Source organism: Echeneis naucrates, chromosome 24 (genome assembly GCF_900963305.1).
Source record: "Echeneis naucrates chromosome 24, fEcheNa1.1, whole genome shotgun sequence".
NCBI lineage: Eukaryota > Metazoa > Chordata > Actinopteri > Carangiformes > Echeneidae > Echeneis > Echeneis naucrates.
Window position 1 is genome coordinate 9,308,978 of NC_042534.1, and position 20,638 is coordinate 9,329,615.

The window sequence follows — 20,638 nt, forward strand, 5'->3', positions numbered from 1 at the left end:
AGATCCCTGCTAGTTGTCCCTCACATTCTGACATCAGTAAGATGGTGGAAGTGGTGTTCTGTTATCTGAATATACTTTAAGATTTCATCCGCAAACTTTATGTGCTTTGTATGCATTTTTACCTGGATGTCAGTCAGTTTACAGTCCTTTTAACTGCCATATATTTTCACCTACCCAATGTGTAGTACTTGGAAATAACTTTCTACATAATAGTTTTTATTATGCGACCTGGCAAGCACTTTATGCCTGAAGTGCAGTTTTCTGGTCTAAGTCTTTTGACAGCACTTATTGTGCAAAATTTACCTTTGCAGAGCTTGACAAGCAGTTTGGTGTGCATTTCGTGTACAGAGGAGGCGTTTGTTCAGTGAGAGAGAGACTTCATTACATTACCCGCAACTTAGTAATGGGACATTTAAAACCAGGTTTATTTTACACTTTAGGTTACCATTGTCAGGAAATGTACAAAACTTGAAACTCTAAACACTTGATGAAGAAATAGTGTCCTGCTCTACAAGGAGGGGAAATAGAAGAGTACATTGACAGCTCCACAGTACCACAATCAATTTTATTTGTACATTTTTGGCATCTAACTTAGAACGCACATCAAATGCTATTCTAAAGGCGATTCACCTGCATGCAACTTCATGTAGTATAACAATGAAACATGTAGAGCCATGTTTGTAATGTATGAAATATGAAAAAATACAATGTTATCCAGCAAATGTTATTTCTATTGGAATAATTGGAAAAACTAAGAAATGAATGTTTGTAGTTCTTAGCGTTTAATGTGTTATTTTATTAAAAATCTGCCCTAATATCAATGTTTGCTCAGGCAGTGCATTAACACGAATAATAATCAAAACGATGTTCATTCATCTAGAGCTGAGTTGTGTGTGGTAAAACAGGTGCAAGTGGGATCTCATTGCACATGCCAATATCAAAAATACACTGCGTGTTTAAAGCCATGAAGACAGGCCTCCCAGAGATTATTAACTTCTATTGTGTGTTTTGTATTGCAATAACATACCAAGCACCTGGCAAAGACGTCAGTGTTAACTGCACCATGGGTCAACATCAATTCACGTACTGTAGATTTCTGCTAGTTACTGCGCGATGTGTGTCTGAATTTAGGGTTGTATAGTTTTGTGTAGGGTTGCTGGATGGGTAGCTCTGAGTGTGTATTTGTAGCTTATTGTTGTGTTTTCTAACAAATACTGTCTGCATGCATGTGTGACCTTTGTAAGACTTGCCTACCCGACCTTATTCACTAATGAAGACTCACAGAAACTTTGCACTTTCTCTATTTTTCAGTCATCAGTGAGAAAGCTTGAAAAATGCGTTGATGGTAGAACAGAGAGGAATTTTTATCGAGCATCGATTCTTCTCAGACTTCAATGATGTTGATAGACGGCACAGAGGGATGAAACTGCAATAGACAAGGGAAATAAAAGTTGTCATCACAGCTACAGTTGTCTTTCTATGAGAAAAAACAAAACTCTTTGATCATAGACTAGATGGAGACAGATGCACTGCATCTTCCCAAGGGGCTGATATCAAGTTTCAGCAATTAAATGCTGGAAAAGTGCAAGCCCTTGACTAATTTGAAAACAAGAGCTCTTTGCTGTATGTTAAATCTGAGCCAGATGTCAACACTCGCAACACAAATGACCTTGATCATCAATTGGTCATATCTGCCTGTTGCTCTTTTTTACACTTAGATTTTTACCCACTTCGGTATTTCTCCCTCCCTGACATGGATTAGATAGGAATTATGATACGGTGAATGATATCAGTTTCATCTTTCAAAAACATTTGAATAAAATGAAATTCTATATTGTATAAAGCTGTTTAAAAACTATGTCTATATGTCTTTTTCGCCTCCACATGCAAACCCAATTTGCATAACAAATAAAAGTCAGTTTATATTTTCCATATTAATGGTGTGAGGAAATGCTTGCAGCTGATCTGTTTTAAAGGAGCATATGCAGAGGAGTGAAGCACAGGGTACTGCAAGGTCCATTCAGGAGAGGTAGAAATCCACCTGGGCATGAGGGCACTGCAATATCTTGATCATTATTGCTTTAAAAAAAACCTTCTAAATCTAGCTGGCAGCAGCATTGTGCAGCAAAATGGGTCTCACTGAAACTAAATTGATTTATATTATACACCTGAAATCCTAAGAATGCGTGGCCACTATTGAGTATCTGACACCCATAAGAAGTATAAGTGTTATCGCCCAAGCAACATCTGATATATGTGCCTGTATTCTACAATCACCAGGTTAATATCCAGCATAACCAGGTTTGCTTTGATGAAATGCCAAAATGGTGGACAGCTGATGGCAGCATGAGTAGGATGAGAAATTAGATTGGAGGACATTAACGGGATTATACAGTGGAAAAAATGGATTCTGCTGCAGCCTGTGTTTAAAAACAGCAGAATGACATCATCAGCACTTCACTGTACATATCCTTCAACACACGAGACAGATTAAACACATCTCCAGACAGTAATTGACGCAGGTGGTGACACTGTCATCTTTGTAAGGTATCTGCTCAGTGTCAGTTCGGCTCATTCAGACAAAATGTCCTGAATTCGCTGCAGAAGTGTCATTCTCACTCACCTTGCTCCTCAGCAGTCCTCCGCTGTGATGCTCCGGTGTGCTCCTCTCTGACGACGGCTTGGCCTTCTCCTTATTGTTGCTGGAGTCGTTGTCCTTGATGATGTCATACTGGCGGCAGAACAGGGCAATAACAGCTGCCAGGAGGTGGGAGGTACACACACGTGCGGCACGCACACAAACACACACAGACAGGAGAATAGGAATTCATCACGAGGCAGCAACCGTCACTCACAGACATGTCACCACTTCTTCTCGCTGAGCGGGTTGACAGGCTATGTGGGTAATGGAATTCAGCTCCCATGGGAGAGCGATGGCAGAGCCTTTATCTGAAAGTTTGTAAGACAGTTATTCCCTGTGGAGTTTGCTTTGTTGCACTTTGCCAGATGCTGGTGGAGTCTCCAGGTTGGATATGTAAATGTGGGCTTCCTTAGCCTCACTCCAGTGATGAATATGACAACACTGTCATTAAACATTGAGAAACTGGTGTACAGTTCTGCTAATGAGAACTGGGGAGCCGTGAGAAATACCCAGATGCATATGCGTGGGTTCATTTAATTTACAAATGAGCATTAATGCATCTTGTACATTCTGCAATATTGCAGGTACGTGACATTTTACGGGTAGCTGAGAGATGTTGATGGCAGCCAGGTCCACATTTACAGTTGCATGTATCACAGTAAAATTACAGTTACATTTGTGTAACCTTACAAGTAATTTGTCTGTATTTATGCAGTTAATTGTAATGTGCACGTGAAAACAAACTCTGCTGCTCTGCAAACACATTGGTGGCTTTTGAGGTCTTCTGTATATTTTAAGCATTTTTTTTTTTTTTTTAAATCCCACAGCCGCTTATGACACAAAAAATGTTTCCTAATAATGCAGATTAGATTGCATCATGTAAATGCAATTATGTAATAAGCTTATAAGATAATTCACTTTTCAGGCGAGGTAACAAAGTAACAATGAAAGAGTATTGAAATGTAAAAAGATCAGGAAAAAAAACAATTAAACAATTCAATACAAATAATAAGACTATATCTTAGTGTCTTTGAAAAATATTGGAAAGCTAAATTTAAACTGCACTGGCTGCAAATGAGCAGTTGGTTATGAAAACACCACATGAGATGATCCTTTCACTCCCACTCATCACTGCCTCTGCATTACTTTGGTTTCTCTCATTAGTATTATTTAATATCTCACTCTGGGGCTTGGGGGTGGGAAATCCTGCTCCTGGCTGCCTGTCAGTTATGCTACTTCTCATTGTGCCTCAACACTTCATTAATCAGCACACTTCCTTAGAGAGGCGGAAGATCACTCTCAGATAGAGAGCTTAGATACAGAGGATGCTCAGAACTGTGTGATGGTGGTTTGGCATCGCTGTTGAGAAGCAGCCTTAAAGGGATGAGATGCTCAGAGATGTCCAATTTTTTTTTTTTTTTTTTTTCTCAGTGTAAAGAGCAGCCGTCAGGACTTAAACTTAAAAGGGGATCTTATTTGTCTTGTTCTGGGTGAACGTCAATTGATCTCTGGCTTATTGATCAGCGTGTCAGTATAGTGATGTGGCTACAGGATCATGTACTATAATACACCATCCTTCTGTCAGGTCTGCATGATGAACCAGGCAATAATTAATGCTTGCGGTTCCACTGAACAAGTACTGTTAACTTTTTGCTCATTAAGCTGAATTTCACTATTGACAGCAGCTTTCATTTTTCCTTTACAGTATATTATACTTACGGATAGTAAACTTTATTGATAACCATTACTAGAACAAAGGCTTATGTTCTTGTGTCATCCTAAAGGACAAGGATTGTACAGCTATAGACAACAGCACCAGGTGCTTAGGCTGGAATACTGATGACATTTGGGCAGGTCTCAGTCAAAGAATTTGTGCTGTACTACGAAAACTGCAGCAGGCGAATGAAATCAAGGCTTTATTGCTCCTACAGCCTTGAAGAACGTTTTTCTTTTCTGCTGGATTTATTCCAGTGTTTATGAAATTCATAAAAACCCACACACTACAAACGTACCAGCCCACATGACCAAGACCACCACAATTATGATCATCTCTCCTGTTTGTAGATGACGCGACTTGTCCAGGCCTTGCACAGTTGGGTCATCTAGGAGAGAGGACAGATAGGATACTTTAAAACTAAACAGTGAATCTGAAACAAGAAATAATACAATAATTACGAGAATGTTGAAATGTAGTCAGTGGGGCAAATGAAGCTAAAAATGCTGCTTCCAGAGCCATTCACACAATTTTCTGTGAATCAGGTTGAATGGGAGACTCAAACTTGAACTCTGCGAGTAAGTACTGGCAAAAATTTGACACAGTGTTTATTTTTCATGACGTATACGCCATTCTGCAAAAACTGTAAAAGCATAGCATTAATCCTCCTCTAAGTGGATTGACTGTGAACCTATTTCCACTCGCCAAACTACCTCTTAACCCGCATGGATGGAAGTTTTCCAGCACACCACTCCTCCCAATTGCTTCGTTTAGTGAATCAAGTTGTCAACAAACTGGCCCTGAACACTAGGCCGTCAGCTCTCTTTACATGATCGCAATTATAGACTAAGATTAGTTGTACTGCCCCGCCTTTCTGCCTTTGTGCTGGTGTGGATAGACGTGATTGGAAAATGGGAAATGTACAGGAATTTGTCTTTTAAGAAGGCTCTCGCTTAAAGCTAAGACTTTTGTAACATGGTGAGTTGGATGTCATCGAAAAAACAACAACAAAAATAACATTAAAAAGAGTAGAGAACAATGTTGACACTAAATATTTATATTTATTTATGCAAAAAGGTGTCCGTTATTTTCTTTATTGTAGCCATTCTGCCTATGGGTCATGGGACTAATCTCTGTTGTCGAGATTCAGAAAACACACAAAAATATATTTGAGGGTATGGAATGTCAGCCATTCTTTCCGAACATACATCTCATTTTGCTTGAGAAATGTTTGTTTTTAAATCTGACTGGAAAACCCTCTTAGTATCTGATGGATTTCCAGCACGACTTGATGGCTCACAAGTGGGTATTTTAAACAGATGTATTTTTGCAGAAGAGGGATACTAACTTATAGCAGCAAAGGTTTGTGGGCCAAAACAGCAATAAAGCCAATCATGACTTGTGTTTTATAATGATAACTTGAAAAAGTTTCAGGCAGTCCTTTGAGGCCGTAATCTAAAATTCACCTGCATCATCCTCTCTTTTCAGAATGAGCTCTACAGCTGATATCAGACTGCACACAACTCTTAAATGTCAGATCAGGACTCAGGTCAGTGCTTAAGCAGGTTGCTGCTCCTCACATCCCCTCTGTCTCTCTGCAAGTCAAAAACTACGAAGTGTTGAAATGAAGGCATCAAAGACAGTTTTAGTAATGGAGGTCATTTTTTTTTACGGATTCTGAATTCCTCAGGATTTGCCGAAAGAACATCTTCATCTCGTTGACATTTTTCTAATCCACCAAATGAACTTACTTAACTCGAAAAATTGCTTCGGTACGTGCACGTTGTGTAAAATGCTGATACACAGAATCTATATATATATTTGATGTAGTAGAGTGAGTGAACTGGATTTCTAGATGACCTGTATAACATGAACCGCTGCTGTATCATACATATTTCATGTTGGCACCACACTCAGATGTGTGTTGTGATTCTCTGCTTTTGTGGCGCAGATGCACCAAAGAGTTTGTGTGGAGGTAATTAGTTGTCCTTCCTTCTACTTCTAGCCTAAATCCCTTGTTGATGACTGCGGCTGTGAACTGTGTCAGAAAACCTTGTAACAATACACCAGGGCAGCGGTTTACTGGTCTCACTGAAATGCATCTGTTGATTTATCCTTTAATTAAGTTTCTTTGAGACAATTCACTTCACGGCGAACTATTCAGAACTAGTTCAGCTTAAAAACAAGATTTCCTACCGCTGTAAAAATGTGAGTGAAATAAAGCACGTTTGAAGAAAATGAAGAAGCAATAACTGAATTAATTGATCTTGAGAAAATTCATTAAAATGAGAACATGTGGAATCAGTTATGATTGCAAAAGCTGTTGTACTCTATTTTAGTTTAAAGAGTCAGGTCTCGAAGACCAACAATGAAAGCAACAACAACTGAACAACAGCCAACAAAAGGCTGCTTCTTTGGATTGTGTTAAAGAGGCAATAAGGAGGCATTTTGTGGAGTCTGGTGTCTTGCCAGGGGCAGGTGGTGGTAATTGCTGCTTGAAAATAGCTTTGGCAGTTGTTCTCCTTATAAAACAAATGTTTGTAATGTGCTCTCTGAGCGCCCTGATGACCTCAGGACAGATAAGAGACTACACTGAATCATTATCGCAAGGTGACGGGTCGGCCTGGGGATAGCTGGTTAGCGTGCTAACACCAGTCGGGGAGAAGATGTGATACAAGAGGCACCATTGGTGTTGGTCTGATGGTCTGAACCGCTCTAGATGGCTTTGAATGAGTAAATGTTCCCAAACTCACAATATGTCTTTTAGACTGCTAAAGTAGATAGCAACATTTCCAAACAGCTCCTTTAATGCGTGTGCTGATAACACTAACACTAACAGACCTGTAATTTCATTTTATACCGAGCAATTTGGTTTGAAAGCTATTGTAGTGATTATCAAAACAACTGCAGAGTAATTACAGTTTTTTGTTGGTCAAGTGTTTAAGTTCTGTCATAATCATTGGGACATCATTGTGCTGCAAACCCGCTGTGCATGCATGTAAACCATCAACAAAATGTGGAGGTAAAATTTCATCTGTTAACTCAGCAGATAAAGAACAGTGTGCAGCTTACTTTTGTCTCAGTGCTGCTAAGAGGGAGGCTGCCGTAGGTGCAGCTTCTGACTCAGCAAAGACAGCTCGGCATGTCTTTGAATAGTCATACAGTAATTGTGTCCACGGGGACCACCATCCTGGTTAGGTTTGGCTGCTCAGGGCATCCATCCTTTGAAAATAATCCCGTTTTGCTCACCTGTGTGAAGCAGTTTGACAGCTTGGTAGCAGCAGGCAACATTTTCATTGGGATAATGGGTTTTTTGGGGGGGAATTATTTATACAGATTATTTGGATTTTCTTTCTTTTTTTTTTGAAGGCTGAAGACTGTTTGTTCACACAAAAGCATGTGTTCATTTACCTTTTTTTCTTTTTTCAAACATTCTTCCAGTTTAGATATGTATTTGTAGTCCTCAAAATTTAATCAATAAAAATAAATTTTCTTCATTTAAGATCCAGCAAGTTTTTCAATCTGGGAGCCAGAGCGGCAGCACAACATACGTCACTCTTGAAGGGCAGGCAAACACATACATAAATTCTCTGATTAAAAGCTTTCCACGAAACTAATGGAATTGAAATAGACTTTGGATAGACCTATTGATCCTGGAAAGGAAGATCCACAGCAGCCTATTTAAATTCAAATTTTGCCAGCAACACATGGTGCATATCTTGCCAGGAAATACTTTACATGATGTAAATGGATTCTGAATCTGTCCGGTCCGTGTACACATGTACACAAATATGTAATCGCGTTATCAAAGGGAGAGGGGGCATTATTGATTTGTGGGTATATACAGCAAATCAATTTAGTTTCAATCGGAGGCACTTGGCTGTGACAAAAGGATCTCTGAAGCAGCTCTGTGATGCTGCTGCCAGCCGGATGAAAAAGTCTTTTTAGGCAAAAATAGCAGCAAGCAACAAGAACCAAAGGAAAAAATTACAAATTATATGAATCCAAATTCAGCTTCATGAAAAATGTATGTTTTTATTCGTAGGAGGAAGCGTTGTAAACATCTTTTACTAAAACAAATAACTTCTATTTGAAAAAAACAAAAGACAAATGTATTTACTGAGGTTGTGTGAAACGAATACTGTGTCTTAAACAAGTGTTTAGCAGAAAATACTGGTTGTTCATGCTGATGATGATGATTATTATTATTATCTGTATCCTGTTACCTTTTTCTTATTTAACAATTTTTTTGCTCCCTTGGGTTAGTAATTTATCCCTACAGGTCTCCAATGAAATTATTTTTACTGTGGCAATGAGAAGAAGCCTGGACCAGGGAAACAATATAACTTAATTACAGGCCATGATCACAACCAGACAACCTAATTATGACCTGAAAATGTAGGTGAATGCTCGATGAGAATTAGTCCCTTTGCTTCTCTGCAAATCACTAGAATTAGGCACATGTCTAAAAAAAAAAAAAAAAAAAAAACTGTGCTACTGCCCAGGGCCTGTCTGCTTTTACTTCAACGGCTGCCACCGAAGGAGTAAATGATAGCTTCTGATGTTTACAGCCTGTTTGCATTCACATGAGAAAAAAACCAAATAGTTGTGTGTTTGTTTGTGAGGGCTAGAACTACTGTGCATTGCCAATGCTTAGGCTTATTTATGAATTTTCCGATTTATTATATGTATGTATAACAGCCTCATCTTTATTTTGCTGCTCATTCATAGTATTCTTTCCAGCAGATCTCTGATGAGTGTGTCAGCCTGTCATAGGTATCTATGACTTCAGGTATGTTGAAATTAATGGTGTTTACGATCCTTGGAAAATATGGTTCATCATTTGAAATGGTGGAAGGGGCTTCAGTTTCTCTTTTTTGGGTATTTTTGGACATTACTCATAGCTGCATAACCACAACTGCCGTAACGTCATTTATTAGTTTACACTTGACTAAAATGCACAGCGGAAATGTCATTTAATGAGCAGAAATGTTTTTATCTCGCACCGCAAATCAACTGAACTAACTCTGAGTCAGCGGGTATTAATTTAATCAGCTAAACTGTACTTTTCGCTTTTAAGATACATAACCTCAGGCGGCATCTCTAAAATACAGTTCGTTATGTATTGCTGAAATTGCAATTCACTCAGGCTGCCTTTTTTGTTTCTCCAACTTCACCTGCGTTACAATTTTTCCTCACACCAGCGAAATAAATGTGTTCACTGTTTGTATTTGCAGTTATTCAGAAGGGTACTTATCTCACACTGGTTTAATAAATAGAAATCATTGCATATTAGGCTATTTATTGAATGTCTCCGAGTTCGTTTCATGTGTGTGGTTTGATGTGATTGAACCTTAAAAATAGAGTTTGAGGAGACAGATTTATGGGGTGCTGCCACTGATTACTTCCGTGCTTTCAAAACCAGACTCCCACAAATGAAGCTCATCCACTCAGCGGGCTGTTTTCCTGACACACTTGGCTCGCTCAAAGGGCCAGAAATCCTGATTAATGTTGTATAGTGAATCTTTTTGGGAAAAATTTCGACATTCCCCCGCCGTGAGTCTTCTCATGCTCAGCACTTTGTTCCAGTATTGCTGGTCGCTTGACTTTCTAAATTCCATTGCTCTTACCTTCAAAAATATGCTGAGAGAATAACTTCCTGACTATTTATTGTAAATCCTCAGGACAGAGGTGGAATGCCAGCGTCTGTCTTAGCTTAATGAATGGCTTTTGTGTTGAACCCGAGTAAGAATTAGTTTCTTTCACTTTGGCTCCTCTTGCCAGCTTAGCTAATGGTACTCAACTTGAGTCAGCTTAAGAAAACATTTATGATTTACCCGTATCAGCACTTTCTGTATTCAGACCATAAATTAACGAAAAGGAAAAAATTCTTATTCAAGATCAATGTCAAACCCCGGAAGCCATTATTTTAATAGTAATCTATTTGACTCATCCCATAATCGTGGCTGAGCTAATGCAGAGAAGATTAGCATTTCGGGTTTTTTTTTTTTTTTTTTCCTTTTTTTTTCTGAAATGTAGACTTGACCGAACTGCTTATTATAGAGAGCAAATAGCTTTTTCTCTCTTGTCCCTGATCTGTGCTGTAAGGAAGACAGAACCGTGCTAAACCTATTCTCTGTTGGTCACAGTCCTCATATTTCCTCCAACCTATGAGCCCGGCCCAGACAGAGTTTGAAGCGGTTTGGAGTGTGTGTCAGAATCCTGATTAGGCACCCGGAGTGATATAGAGTTGCATAAATTCAGAAAGGAGATTCCCTGCAGCCATGCTCCAAGAGTCTGTCAATAATGAATAGGTCTCTGGGAGAAAATAAACCTGCCAGATACATCCCCCGCCCCAGCATCCCCCCCCCCGTGCCCAAAGACACACATTGAGTGGATGCTTCAAGTTACTTGCACTTATGCCAGCACCGGCCTTTACTGTACCTCATTTTCAATGTCAGGATGCTCAAAAGCTTTCAACAGCCAGAAGAGGTTTCAGTGCAACAGCTTGGAAAGCCTCAGTAATGGCTTGCTGCTGTCTGTGCCTTGGGAGAAAGGCCAGAGGCAGACCATGTAAAATTAAAAACAAAGCATTATGTTTGGACGTTACGTAACGGCCCTGTAAAAAGCCAGTGCAGTGCTGCATCCTGACAGACTTTCCAGCAGACTGTTGACTTAAGGTGTGGAAAATCCCTCTATCACCTCTCTGAACTTCCTCTACCTGCCACCTCGTTTCCTGTGTGGGCGGAGCCCAAGAGGTGATAAAGTCTGACAGCTCAGCTTTTTTTTTCTTTTTAAAGGATTTGATGCCAGTATTGAAAAGACAATTCCATTGTTCCTTAAAATTGTTTATTATTTGAAGTAATACCAAATTTTTTTCCCCATGAACTTTGTCGGCCTTAGTGTCTTGGAGCAGCATACCTTGGTTGGAGCTGTTTGAGGGAAAGCGGTCTGATTTCTTGAGGGTTCGAAAATGGACCTTCTTGCTCGCCTGGCTCTCCCCGTAGAGGCCAATTGACTGGACCTGGATGATGTAGTCCGTCTCCTCCTCCAGGTCCCAAAGAACACAAGAGCGGCTGGTGGTGTTAACTTCACGAATGAATCGCTGCATGTGTCCGTCCTGCCTCTGGGTATTAGAAAAAGGACCAGATTAAGTAATCATTAGAGTGGCGATAAAGTTGACCCCAAACAAATCTGATGCTGACCTTCTTTATTAATTTTATGAATATTCGTATTTACCAGATAATCATCAGTGATGCATAACCCTGCAACATCATAAAAGAAAAAGTCTCAAAACAATCGTGTACCTGTATATGGGGCATGACGACGAGAGGTGGAGGGGACCAACCAGAAAATATTCAAGACCTCGAGAGTGACATGCTGAGTGCTTTATTATGTTAACAGTTGGCACTTTATGTTTGCCATATGGAGTCTTGACTGGAAACTGAAAAGCCGGAGAGTCAAGATTTTGATTAATTTGTACTCTGAGTATCTCGAGACAGAAGCTCCCGAAGTTTGTCTTTGACCTTTCAGGATGTTACTGGAGTAGTCAAGACCCAGAGCTGTGAAAATGATTCCTCTGGCTCACATGCACTGCTCCACTTTTCACTGTGCTTTGAAACCCATCTGCACTGGAAATGGCTTTGAGCCAGATGTTTCTTATGTGCTTTTTATTGCCCTGCTTGACTGAGGGATCTGATTTAAAAAAAATAATAATAATAATAAAAAAGATTGTGATCTCATGGGAAATAATGAATAATGCAATGAATTAAGATCCAGATACAGTCGCTGTAATTAGGAAGGGTGGACCAATATAGTTATGTAACATGATGAACAGCCCTCAGGAGAGAGTTGTTGTATGCAGCCCATCGGTTGCACTGAGTCAGTGGCAAAGTTTTAAAAGGGTGTATAATATTCTTAGTTGCATAAAGCATAAACATGATTACAGGAGCATATGACATTAAAGCATTCAGGTTTTGGCAATCATTGGTTTTCTTATTTTCAGCCTTTGAAATCTTTTCATCTCGGAAAATCCACTTTGGCAGCCTCGCATACTTATTTGCATTCATGCTACATCCTTGTTTACTCTTAACAAAATCGACCAAGCCAAATTTAATTCTGACTACAAGCTTGAAGGTACGATTAAGTTGGGGCTTCTCCACGGTGAGCAAACCTTTGAGGGCTTCCTGAAAATATATCTTAAAAAGAAAACACACACCTATATTCACTCAAGATCTTGTGCATGTGTGTTGCTTCTAAGTCAGTATATTTAGTCACAATTGTCACAAATTCCTCTTAAGCATTCAGTCAAAGTCAAGTATTCCATCAGTTTATCAGTAAATTTAACATTCACTTTTTTATCTCAGTGTATATCAAGGAATAATAGGAAACTGATTCTTCGTTCTATTTATTCTCTGTGTGGTGTGCTATCATAACTTGAACAGGGCAGAATGAAGGCTTGGTGCCAGACTGGAAATGGCCTCAGCTAAAAATAAAAATGGTGCCACCTTTTTTTTTTTTTTTTTTTTGGGGGGGGGGTTACTTGTTCTGCTAACTTTTCAAAGGTCTCTCTGATTAATATTGCAACTTTACGAATTACCTGTTGTGAGATAGAGAAGCCAATTATTGTGTCTCCCTCTGGAACCTCCCAGGATACAGTCGCCGAGTCGGCCCGCAGGTGCATGACAGACACATTGACGGGAGCTGGGGGCCGGTCTGGAAGAAAGGAAACACAAACAGAGCGAGCCGTTAATCCAACCACTAGATATCATATTATCCCTGCCATCTGTGCCCTTGCTGCACCTGGAAAGACTCTCGAATCACTTTGGCACTAACTCACCGCAGGTGTTTGGATCAAGAGGGAACAACTAATTGTCACTATTCCTACTGTCAGTGTCCATTTTCTAAGGGTTGGGGATATATTAGTAATTGGAATTACACCGAAAACATCTGTATCTGTATCATGATGTGGTGGTAGTGTTTATTTTGCAATAAAGGCTTTGAAATTAGGAGCAGCAACTCAAAGATAGACTGAGGATGTAAGCCCCAAAGTTTCATCACCACTTAAAGTGGATTCTTTTTAAAGGTTAATTGTCTTTTGTAGTTTTGTAGCATTAGTGCAAAATGGAAGAAAATACAACTAACAATCATTTTGATGATTTCACTCAATCATCCAATCACAAATAATTTTAGACATATACAATATAACAGTATTTTTGATTTTTTTTTTTTTTTTTTTGGTCCAATCAGAAGAATTTAAACCCAAAGAATTTATTATTGCATAACACAAAGCAGCAAATTTGTGATGAAAAAAAAAATTCTCATGCTCCAGATAAAAGCCAGATAACAAAACTACAGTTTTCGTTTTCATTTTGTCATTCCAGCTGCATTATATTAACTTGGGAACAGAGAACACACTGAACTTCTAATCTGCTTCATCTTTTTTAAAGTAACCACTTTGTCCGCTCCATGTGCACCCCCCTCGGTCGGGGTTGCATTTCTTTGCCTTGTTATTTTGCAGCCATCTATCATGATTTGGTTGCTGGTGGAAGTGCTGATTGCAAAGTGGCGACAAAAGCCTGGGAAGCAAAAGGCAGGAGAAACAGAGGACGACAGGTCTAATGGAGGGTTCTGTATGGCTCTACAGTCTGTGAGATGGGTGATAGGTGGGAGATAGGTGAGATGGGATTGGCTGGCCAGATGTGGACTTAGGGGCCCACCACAGAGATTTTGTTGTTCACGTAGGTCTAATGGATTTTGGGTGATGTCACAAATGGTAACTGATTCTACTTGCGCAGGGTCAAGTAAGTGGAAATCTCTGGCGTTGTCAGATATGTGAGAAATTCACAGTAAAAAATTAAACATGCAGATAGCTTAAGTACGAGTAGGATTTTTATCATTGTTTTCTGCAGCAGTTTACCTCGAAGCCAGTATCAATCGATGGCTCTATGGTCAATTTATATTTCAAACGCTGTTATCAACTTATGAGGCTTGGATGTAACGACCCATAATACAGTTGTCTTGAGATGACAACTGAAGTTGTGCCCTGCACAAGGACAATATGTCATCGTAAAAGTGCACTTGAGAGAGAAAGATGAAAGAAGAAACTGTGAAATTGGGAGTCATTTGAAATGATTTGCTGTTTCCTATCTCAGTGCCTCTCACATCCCTCTCCTCTTATCTCACCTTGTCTCCCCTTTTATCTCTCTCTGTCTCTCTCTCTCTTTCATTCTGTCTATCACTTCTTGCACTTCTGTCTGTTTTTATCTCAGAGACAATCAATGATGGCCTCTGTGTTAGGTGCAAAAGGTGGCATTGAAGCAAGACCCCGAGGTCGGACGATGACTATCAGCCGCCCTGTCTCAGCCACAGGTCAAACACAGGCATGACGCTCAGTTCCTAAGGCCCATGACAGGCTCGGAGATAGGTTTGTGGAAGAGGAGCAAATGAGCTGAACACGGGGGCAGAGTAATGCTGGCCGTGATGGGAAAGGAATGTTCCAACTGTAGAGAGCGCGGAGGGAAAACTGGCCTTGGCCATTTGCAGCACCGGTATCAAGAGGTTAAGAGGTGATGTCTGTGTCGTTTTGTCTGTTTAATGAGAAGCTCCTTTATGGAAGCAGGTGCTGTGATGTATCAGGAGAGTCGTACAATAGGTTAAGAAGGCAACTCACATGGTATAAATTTTCCTTTAGTGAGAGAGTTAGAGGGCAGCGAGTCATACCGTCCTTGTGCTTTGGCAGTATGTAAACGAATGCAAATTTTGTGTCACGAAGAGTTAATGATCATCGATCATACCAGTGATCCTATAATCTGGCAAATGTATCATCAGGATACTCACTTCATGTAAATATGCAACAGATTGTAATTTTCCACAATATCTCACCTTTGTATTCCTAAAGGCAGCACAGAAGCTTTGGTTCGTGCAGCCGCATCACCCCAAACGTGCTTTTCCAAATTATAATAAGAATCTTCATTTCTTTCGTAAGAATGAATACGATTCGACAGTTAACAAGCAAACGCTATCAAGCCTCAGCCTGCATGTTGATCACATTTACATTTACATATAAGGCGGGTCACATTCATTTCTCCTGAAGCTCGTTGTCCTTCGGTAATGGGGGTTATACACAGCTGCACGCGGGCCAAAAAGCACCCAGGAACCATGATGCATTGTCTGTGAGTCATTTCCTGGTGATGGAGCAAATGACGGTTCAGTTGATCCAGGTCATGTATCATCACTAATGCGTAAGTGCCATCCTCCTACCATATATGATGCTTCAATCACAGGCGGTTGAGGGAGCAACTATAATTCCACCCTGTTGGTGAAGTGGCCCTTATAAGATAGAGACCGAGGTGAGATGAAGCTGAAACTGATACTTTCATTCCTTTTCTGTTGGAAGTCCACAATATAAAGGAAAAATGCCTGCTGCTGTTTACAAAATCAAATCACATAACCAGTCAACAGATGGCAACTGGAAATCAGTCATTACCTAAAGCAAATATTTTTAGATTTGAATCCTGTCGTTCCCCATCTAGGTTGTTTGATGTCCCCTTTTGTAGCAATAAGTATCACTGTGGACATTTCAATATTTGTTGGAAGCCCCACTCCAAAGAATGCTTTCTGATCTGATCTGATCTGAAATCAAACGGCACTAGGTCACAGCGGCCGAGGAGTGTGTCAGTGCAAACAAATGGTGTGGCTTTCTGGGGGATATGGGTGCACTGCCGGGATGGATCATAGCACATAGCCAAAGCCCAGTACATTACCCCCCCCCCTCATCTAAGCAGAGAGATAGTAAAAGTGCTGCCTGGATCTCTCAATAGCTGACGAGCCACGTGGAAAGGAGCCCAGTTTCACTTTATTATTGTGAGGTATGGCCCTGAAATCATATATATTTTGACCTCCATACTTGCTTGTGTTGCACAGCTAAGCACTTGTTGGTTGACAGTAGAACATTAGCAACCACCTTGGATCACTGTGACACGTGGAATAAAAAGAGGCAGAAAGAGGAGCCGCGAGTCGAAAATTCACGTCAGAGTCACCAGAAACAGACTTGGGCAGGCGCCACGTCATCTCTGTTTTACTGTTTCCAGGAATCAGCTGTGGAGAAGCAGTATTGTGGCAATATTTGTAATATGTCTGCTATTCCCCCGACCTCCTTTTGCACCTGATGTGAGTTATTGATTGATCGTAAAATAAAATTGTCACCTCCATTTTAGATCACTGTCATAGAAAGCGCAGAGAGTGTGGAAGCGGATGCAGTGACCCGTTCTAATTGTGTAGTAGCAGAGATCCTTTGTAGGTTAACTTGGCGTTGATATATTCCACATATAGTGATGTGTCACAGTTATTTGTGCTCTCTTTTGGACGGTTGGTCCAAACGATATAAAAACATTTATATTTAGAATTATGAGATGGTATTCTAAAAGCTCATTCACAGTTTTGAATGTGATTGATTGACATTTTACTCTGTAGATGTTTTACACACAGACAAAAGCGGCAACAGCTTGATTTTTACATAGATCAAATCTGACGTGAGTAAGAGCCTGACTCATTATTTCGTGAGCACTGCGACTGATTGATCAGTTCACTAAGGACACAACACAACTCCTGAAGGTGAAAAATCTATAATGCTTCAAGCGCATTTAAAAGTCAAAACAGTGCAGTTTACCGAGGTGGCTGTTATCTATCAACTTTCCGCCCGTTACCTCAAAACTACTGACAGCTTGAAGGTCTGCTCGCAACATGATCATTTTCTGACACATATAAAGCCGTGTGAAATAACGCGTGCACTGACATCTTCTAAATGGGGCAGGGACTCGTAACAGGTACCATGAATATCGATGTGGGGCTCAGTCAATCCTCAAACAGCTTAATATGCATGCATTTCAGACTCTGTGGAGGAAAAGTCTAAATGTTCTCCTCTGCACAGCGGGAGGTTGTCACACAGATTCTTGCAGGTGTTGCAAATCACCTGCTTGTCGGCGTCTTTAGCAGTGGCCTGCTGGTTTTTATCTCAGCTGCAGCACCGTCTGCCCCCATATTACCGTTGAAAACTGTTTTCTTTGTTTCATTTCTATGTCCACCCCCTTCTACCATCCTGTTTCTGTCACATTTCTCGACACACCATATTTTTGAAACCTCCTACTCCTAATACATTAGCATTTGCCTAAAATGAGCAACAGTGGCTGACATCTATATAGCATGTGAGATGGAAAGATTCGCCTTACCACGGGTGGCTTTGTCTTTTTTTACTGTATATTCCAGGGCCTACCTCCAGAAATGGCATTTACTGCCTCGTGTTTCAGGTACACTCTGTCTTCATCACAGGCCCGGAGGCTGTGAAGCAACAGTGGAGCAAGATGGGACCAGGTGCAAGTCTGTGGTTAATGTAATCACTGGCCGAACCCTGAAGCTTTTCAGCTGCGAGCTAACATAACTTTGTCCTCCCCAAACTTTAAAGCCCATCATACAGTGACACACAACAATTTGTGCCAATTTGTTTTGTGAAGAGCATGTTTGTGTGTGTGTGTAGCATTAAATCTATTGGCTGCAGCGGATTTAGCCAACAAGTGTGGCCGAGTGCATGACTTTCAAAGCACCGATATAAAGCCGAGGCCAGAACGAGACGGCGCATTTGCAAAAACATCTGCCATGTAAGGTGACAGCAGTTAAAATGATCACAGTGACACCAACGCAGAAAATCTATTCTATTCACCATGTGCCACCAGAATTATGAACAGTAGATTGCCAATTTGATGAATGATATGAGCCTGGCCATCCAAATAAATCCAATAACTTCTAATTTGCATTTGTTCAGTGTCTTAAGCTTCGGTTCGCTCTCACGCAGGATTCATTTTCTCACATGCTTGTTTTTGGAACTGTGGAAATGTCATGTGGTTAGGCAGGTTTTTTGTCAGATAGGAGCTAGAAAATGAGAAAACTCAGACATCTTGTGTGGGCTTGCACCAGTTGCCTGGGTTTAGCCTGCCATTTGGCTCAATTACATTCAAAAATGTCTCTCCTTTTGCAAATACAAATTGAACCAATCCAAATTTAAAGACCCATGCAATGATTTCTTGTGTAATCATGACTCATGTTGGAAAGCTCAAAAGATGAGGCTCAGTAGCTGATGTGAAAAAAAAAAGGATTTTATCATATGCTAGTAAACTCATGTAAATCATTTAACACCATTTCCCCATTGGTGTTATCCAAAAGAGACATTGTTTGGTTGCCATTTTTCTGGACAAACCTCACCTTGACCCAAATAATGCAGACCTTCCTCTGAATGACATGCCACTTACTCCCAGTCTCATTTCAGGCATGGGGAACGCAATAATGAACTACTCATATATTTCCCGTGTACTTTGAAGCTTGCCACACAAGCCACATTTTATGTATATTTATGAGTTGCGTGTTTATTATTTTAATAGTAGCTTGTCCTGCTCTCGACAACAACCCCAGTGCAGAACTCCACTGAGATTGCAAATGCTTATTGCCTCTCACATGTCAGCTCAGAACAAAAGCTCTGAATCTTTCTCTCAAGCAGACAGCACACGACACCCACATAAAGAGTGCCAATCTGATTCTCTAAAGGCGCTATCACATGTGGGACACAGTTCCCCTGAGAGAAAGTGGGAGTAACTGAAAGAGGTAGACAGATAAAGCGACAGATACTGTAGAGTACAATGATAATCTCACACACACACAAAAAAAATCATACTGGGAGTAAAATCTGCTGTATATGAGACTGTGCAGTTCAAACACATGTGACCGTTTTTACAAACTGGCTTCGCAAAACGTGTTTCTGTGGCGCACTCAGTGAGAAAAGTAAATAGCTGAATATTTTAGGTCTGCATGTAGAACCATTACTCAGTAAGAACAAGGTGGCCTTTCTCCAGTGAAACAACATTAATGAAGCCAAAGAGAAAAGAAACGGGCTGCATGTGTCTGTGGTGCAGGTTCTGTCCTTACAGGAGCTGTTACCTGGTTTTATTGCCCTAAAATCAAATGATTAACTCACAGCGAACTGCCATAGCTATCACAGGAGTATGAAATGAAACTGTTAAACACAAATATGTCAAAATGCACACTGAGACTTGTTTGGGTTCGGTCTGAATAGTTTTATGTGTATGGCTGTAAGGTCAAATTGAGCTCATGCCCAGGTGCGGATTAAAAGAACTATTCCCGTTTTCTAATACTTTGAGTGGCGTGTGGCAAATTGCGCATTTCACAACGCTCCGAAGTGCACAACAAAGAATTTCACTTGTACTTACTTGCTCCTACCCAGAACATGTCGCTGCCAAAAAGCAACAGGACCAAGGAGTTGACCAAAGCAAGCAGGCGAGCCATGTCTCGGCGGAAATCGGTGCCTTTCTCTGGTGTTAAAAAAGCAGCTCTCCTATGCTCGAAGGGCAACTAAATGACTTTAGTTCATTTTATTTTTCCTGACTTGTAGAAAATTCCTCGGAGGGGATTAGTTTGAACGGCCGCTGACTCAATCGGGGCCCGAGCTGGTCAGTTCAATAAACAGATGACCGGCGAAAGTGTGTGACAGAGGATGCATTCAGTAACATTTTTGTCAGCCGAGGCGGATTCTTCATTTCGGGCTTAAATCCACTTAATCCATGTCCTCATGCAGACTGAGAGATCCCGGACCAGGTCTGGTGGACTTCCAGCATCCTAACGAGCGGGTTCGGTCGTGTGTCCCCCTCACGGACTGAGGGGACGCCGGAAGATTCAGCACCATGGACAGCGCCTTAGGTCCCCCCCACCACCACCCCTTGCTGCCCCCCGTCGCGCTCCGCAGCTGCTGCTTCACCGATCCGAGCTGATGTGCTCACCGGTCAGCCTCCGGTCCTCTCCCCGGTCCGGGCTAGACCTCCTGGACACCCCCACCCCGGGCTCCTGCTCAAGTGCAATGATTAATCATTCACGTGTCATCAGAGGAGAGCGGCTGCACACCGCCTACCTGAGCTGCAGCCACCACTCACCTTCGAGCAGTGCATCTCCAGCCACTTTAATTTTTCAGCAGGGGAGAGAGCAAAGCCAAGAGTCAATATTTACCGCAGTAGGGAGAGCAGTGTTGTTGTTGCGAGGTTGTTGGGCATGTGCGGGGAGCAACAGGGAGTAGATGTGGTGCTGGATGGTGGAGGACTCGGAGAGAGAGTGGGGCCAATCAGAATGAGGGTAAAGCATTGGTGTGCACCTCTGATGTTTCTGCTTCATTCACCAAACTGGCATTGAGTAACAGTGTATAATAGTATAATCGCACACTGCAGCAA

General features: G+C 41.0%; 1 protein-coding gene across 1 annotated transcript; it reads right to left on the reverse strand.

The window, feature by feature from the left end:
- Window positions 1–1,384: 1,384 nt before the first annotated feature.
- fndc4a (fibronectin type III domain containing 4a) lies at window positions 1,385–19,706 on the reverse strand. Its single transcript, XM_029496830.1, has 6 exons — window positions 19,631–19,706; window positions 12,955–13,070; window positions 11,277–11,481; window positions 4,654–4,743; window positions 2,624–2,757; window positions 1,385–1,426 (listed from the first exon to the last, which is right to left on the reverse strand). The coding sequence occupies exons 1-6, from the start codon at window positions 19,704–19,706 to the stop codon at window positions 1,385–1,387; spliced, it is 663 nt and encodes a 220-aa protein (XP_029352690.1).
- Between the last annotated feature and the right edge of the window lie 932 nt (window positions 19,707–20,638).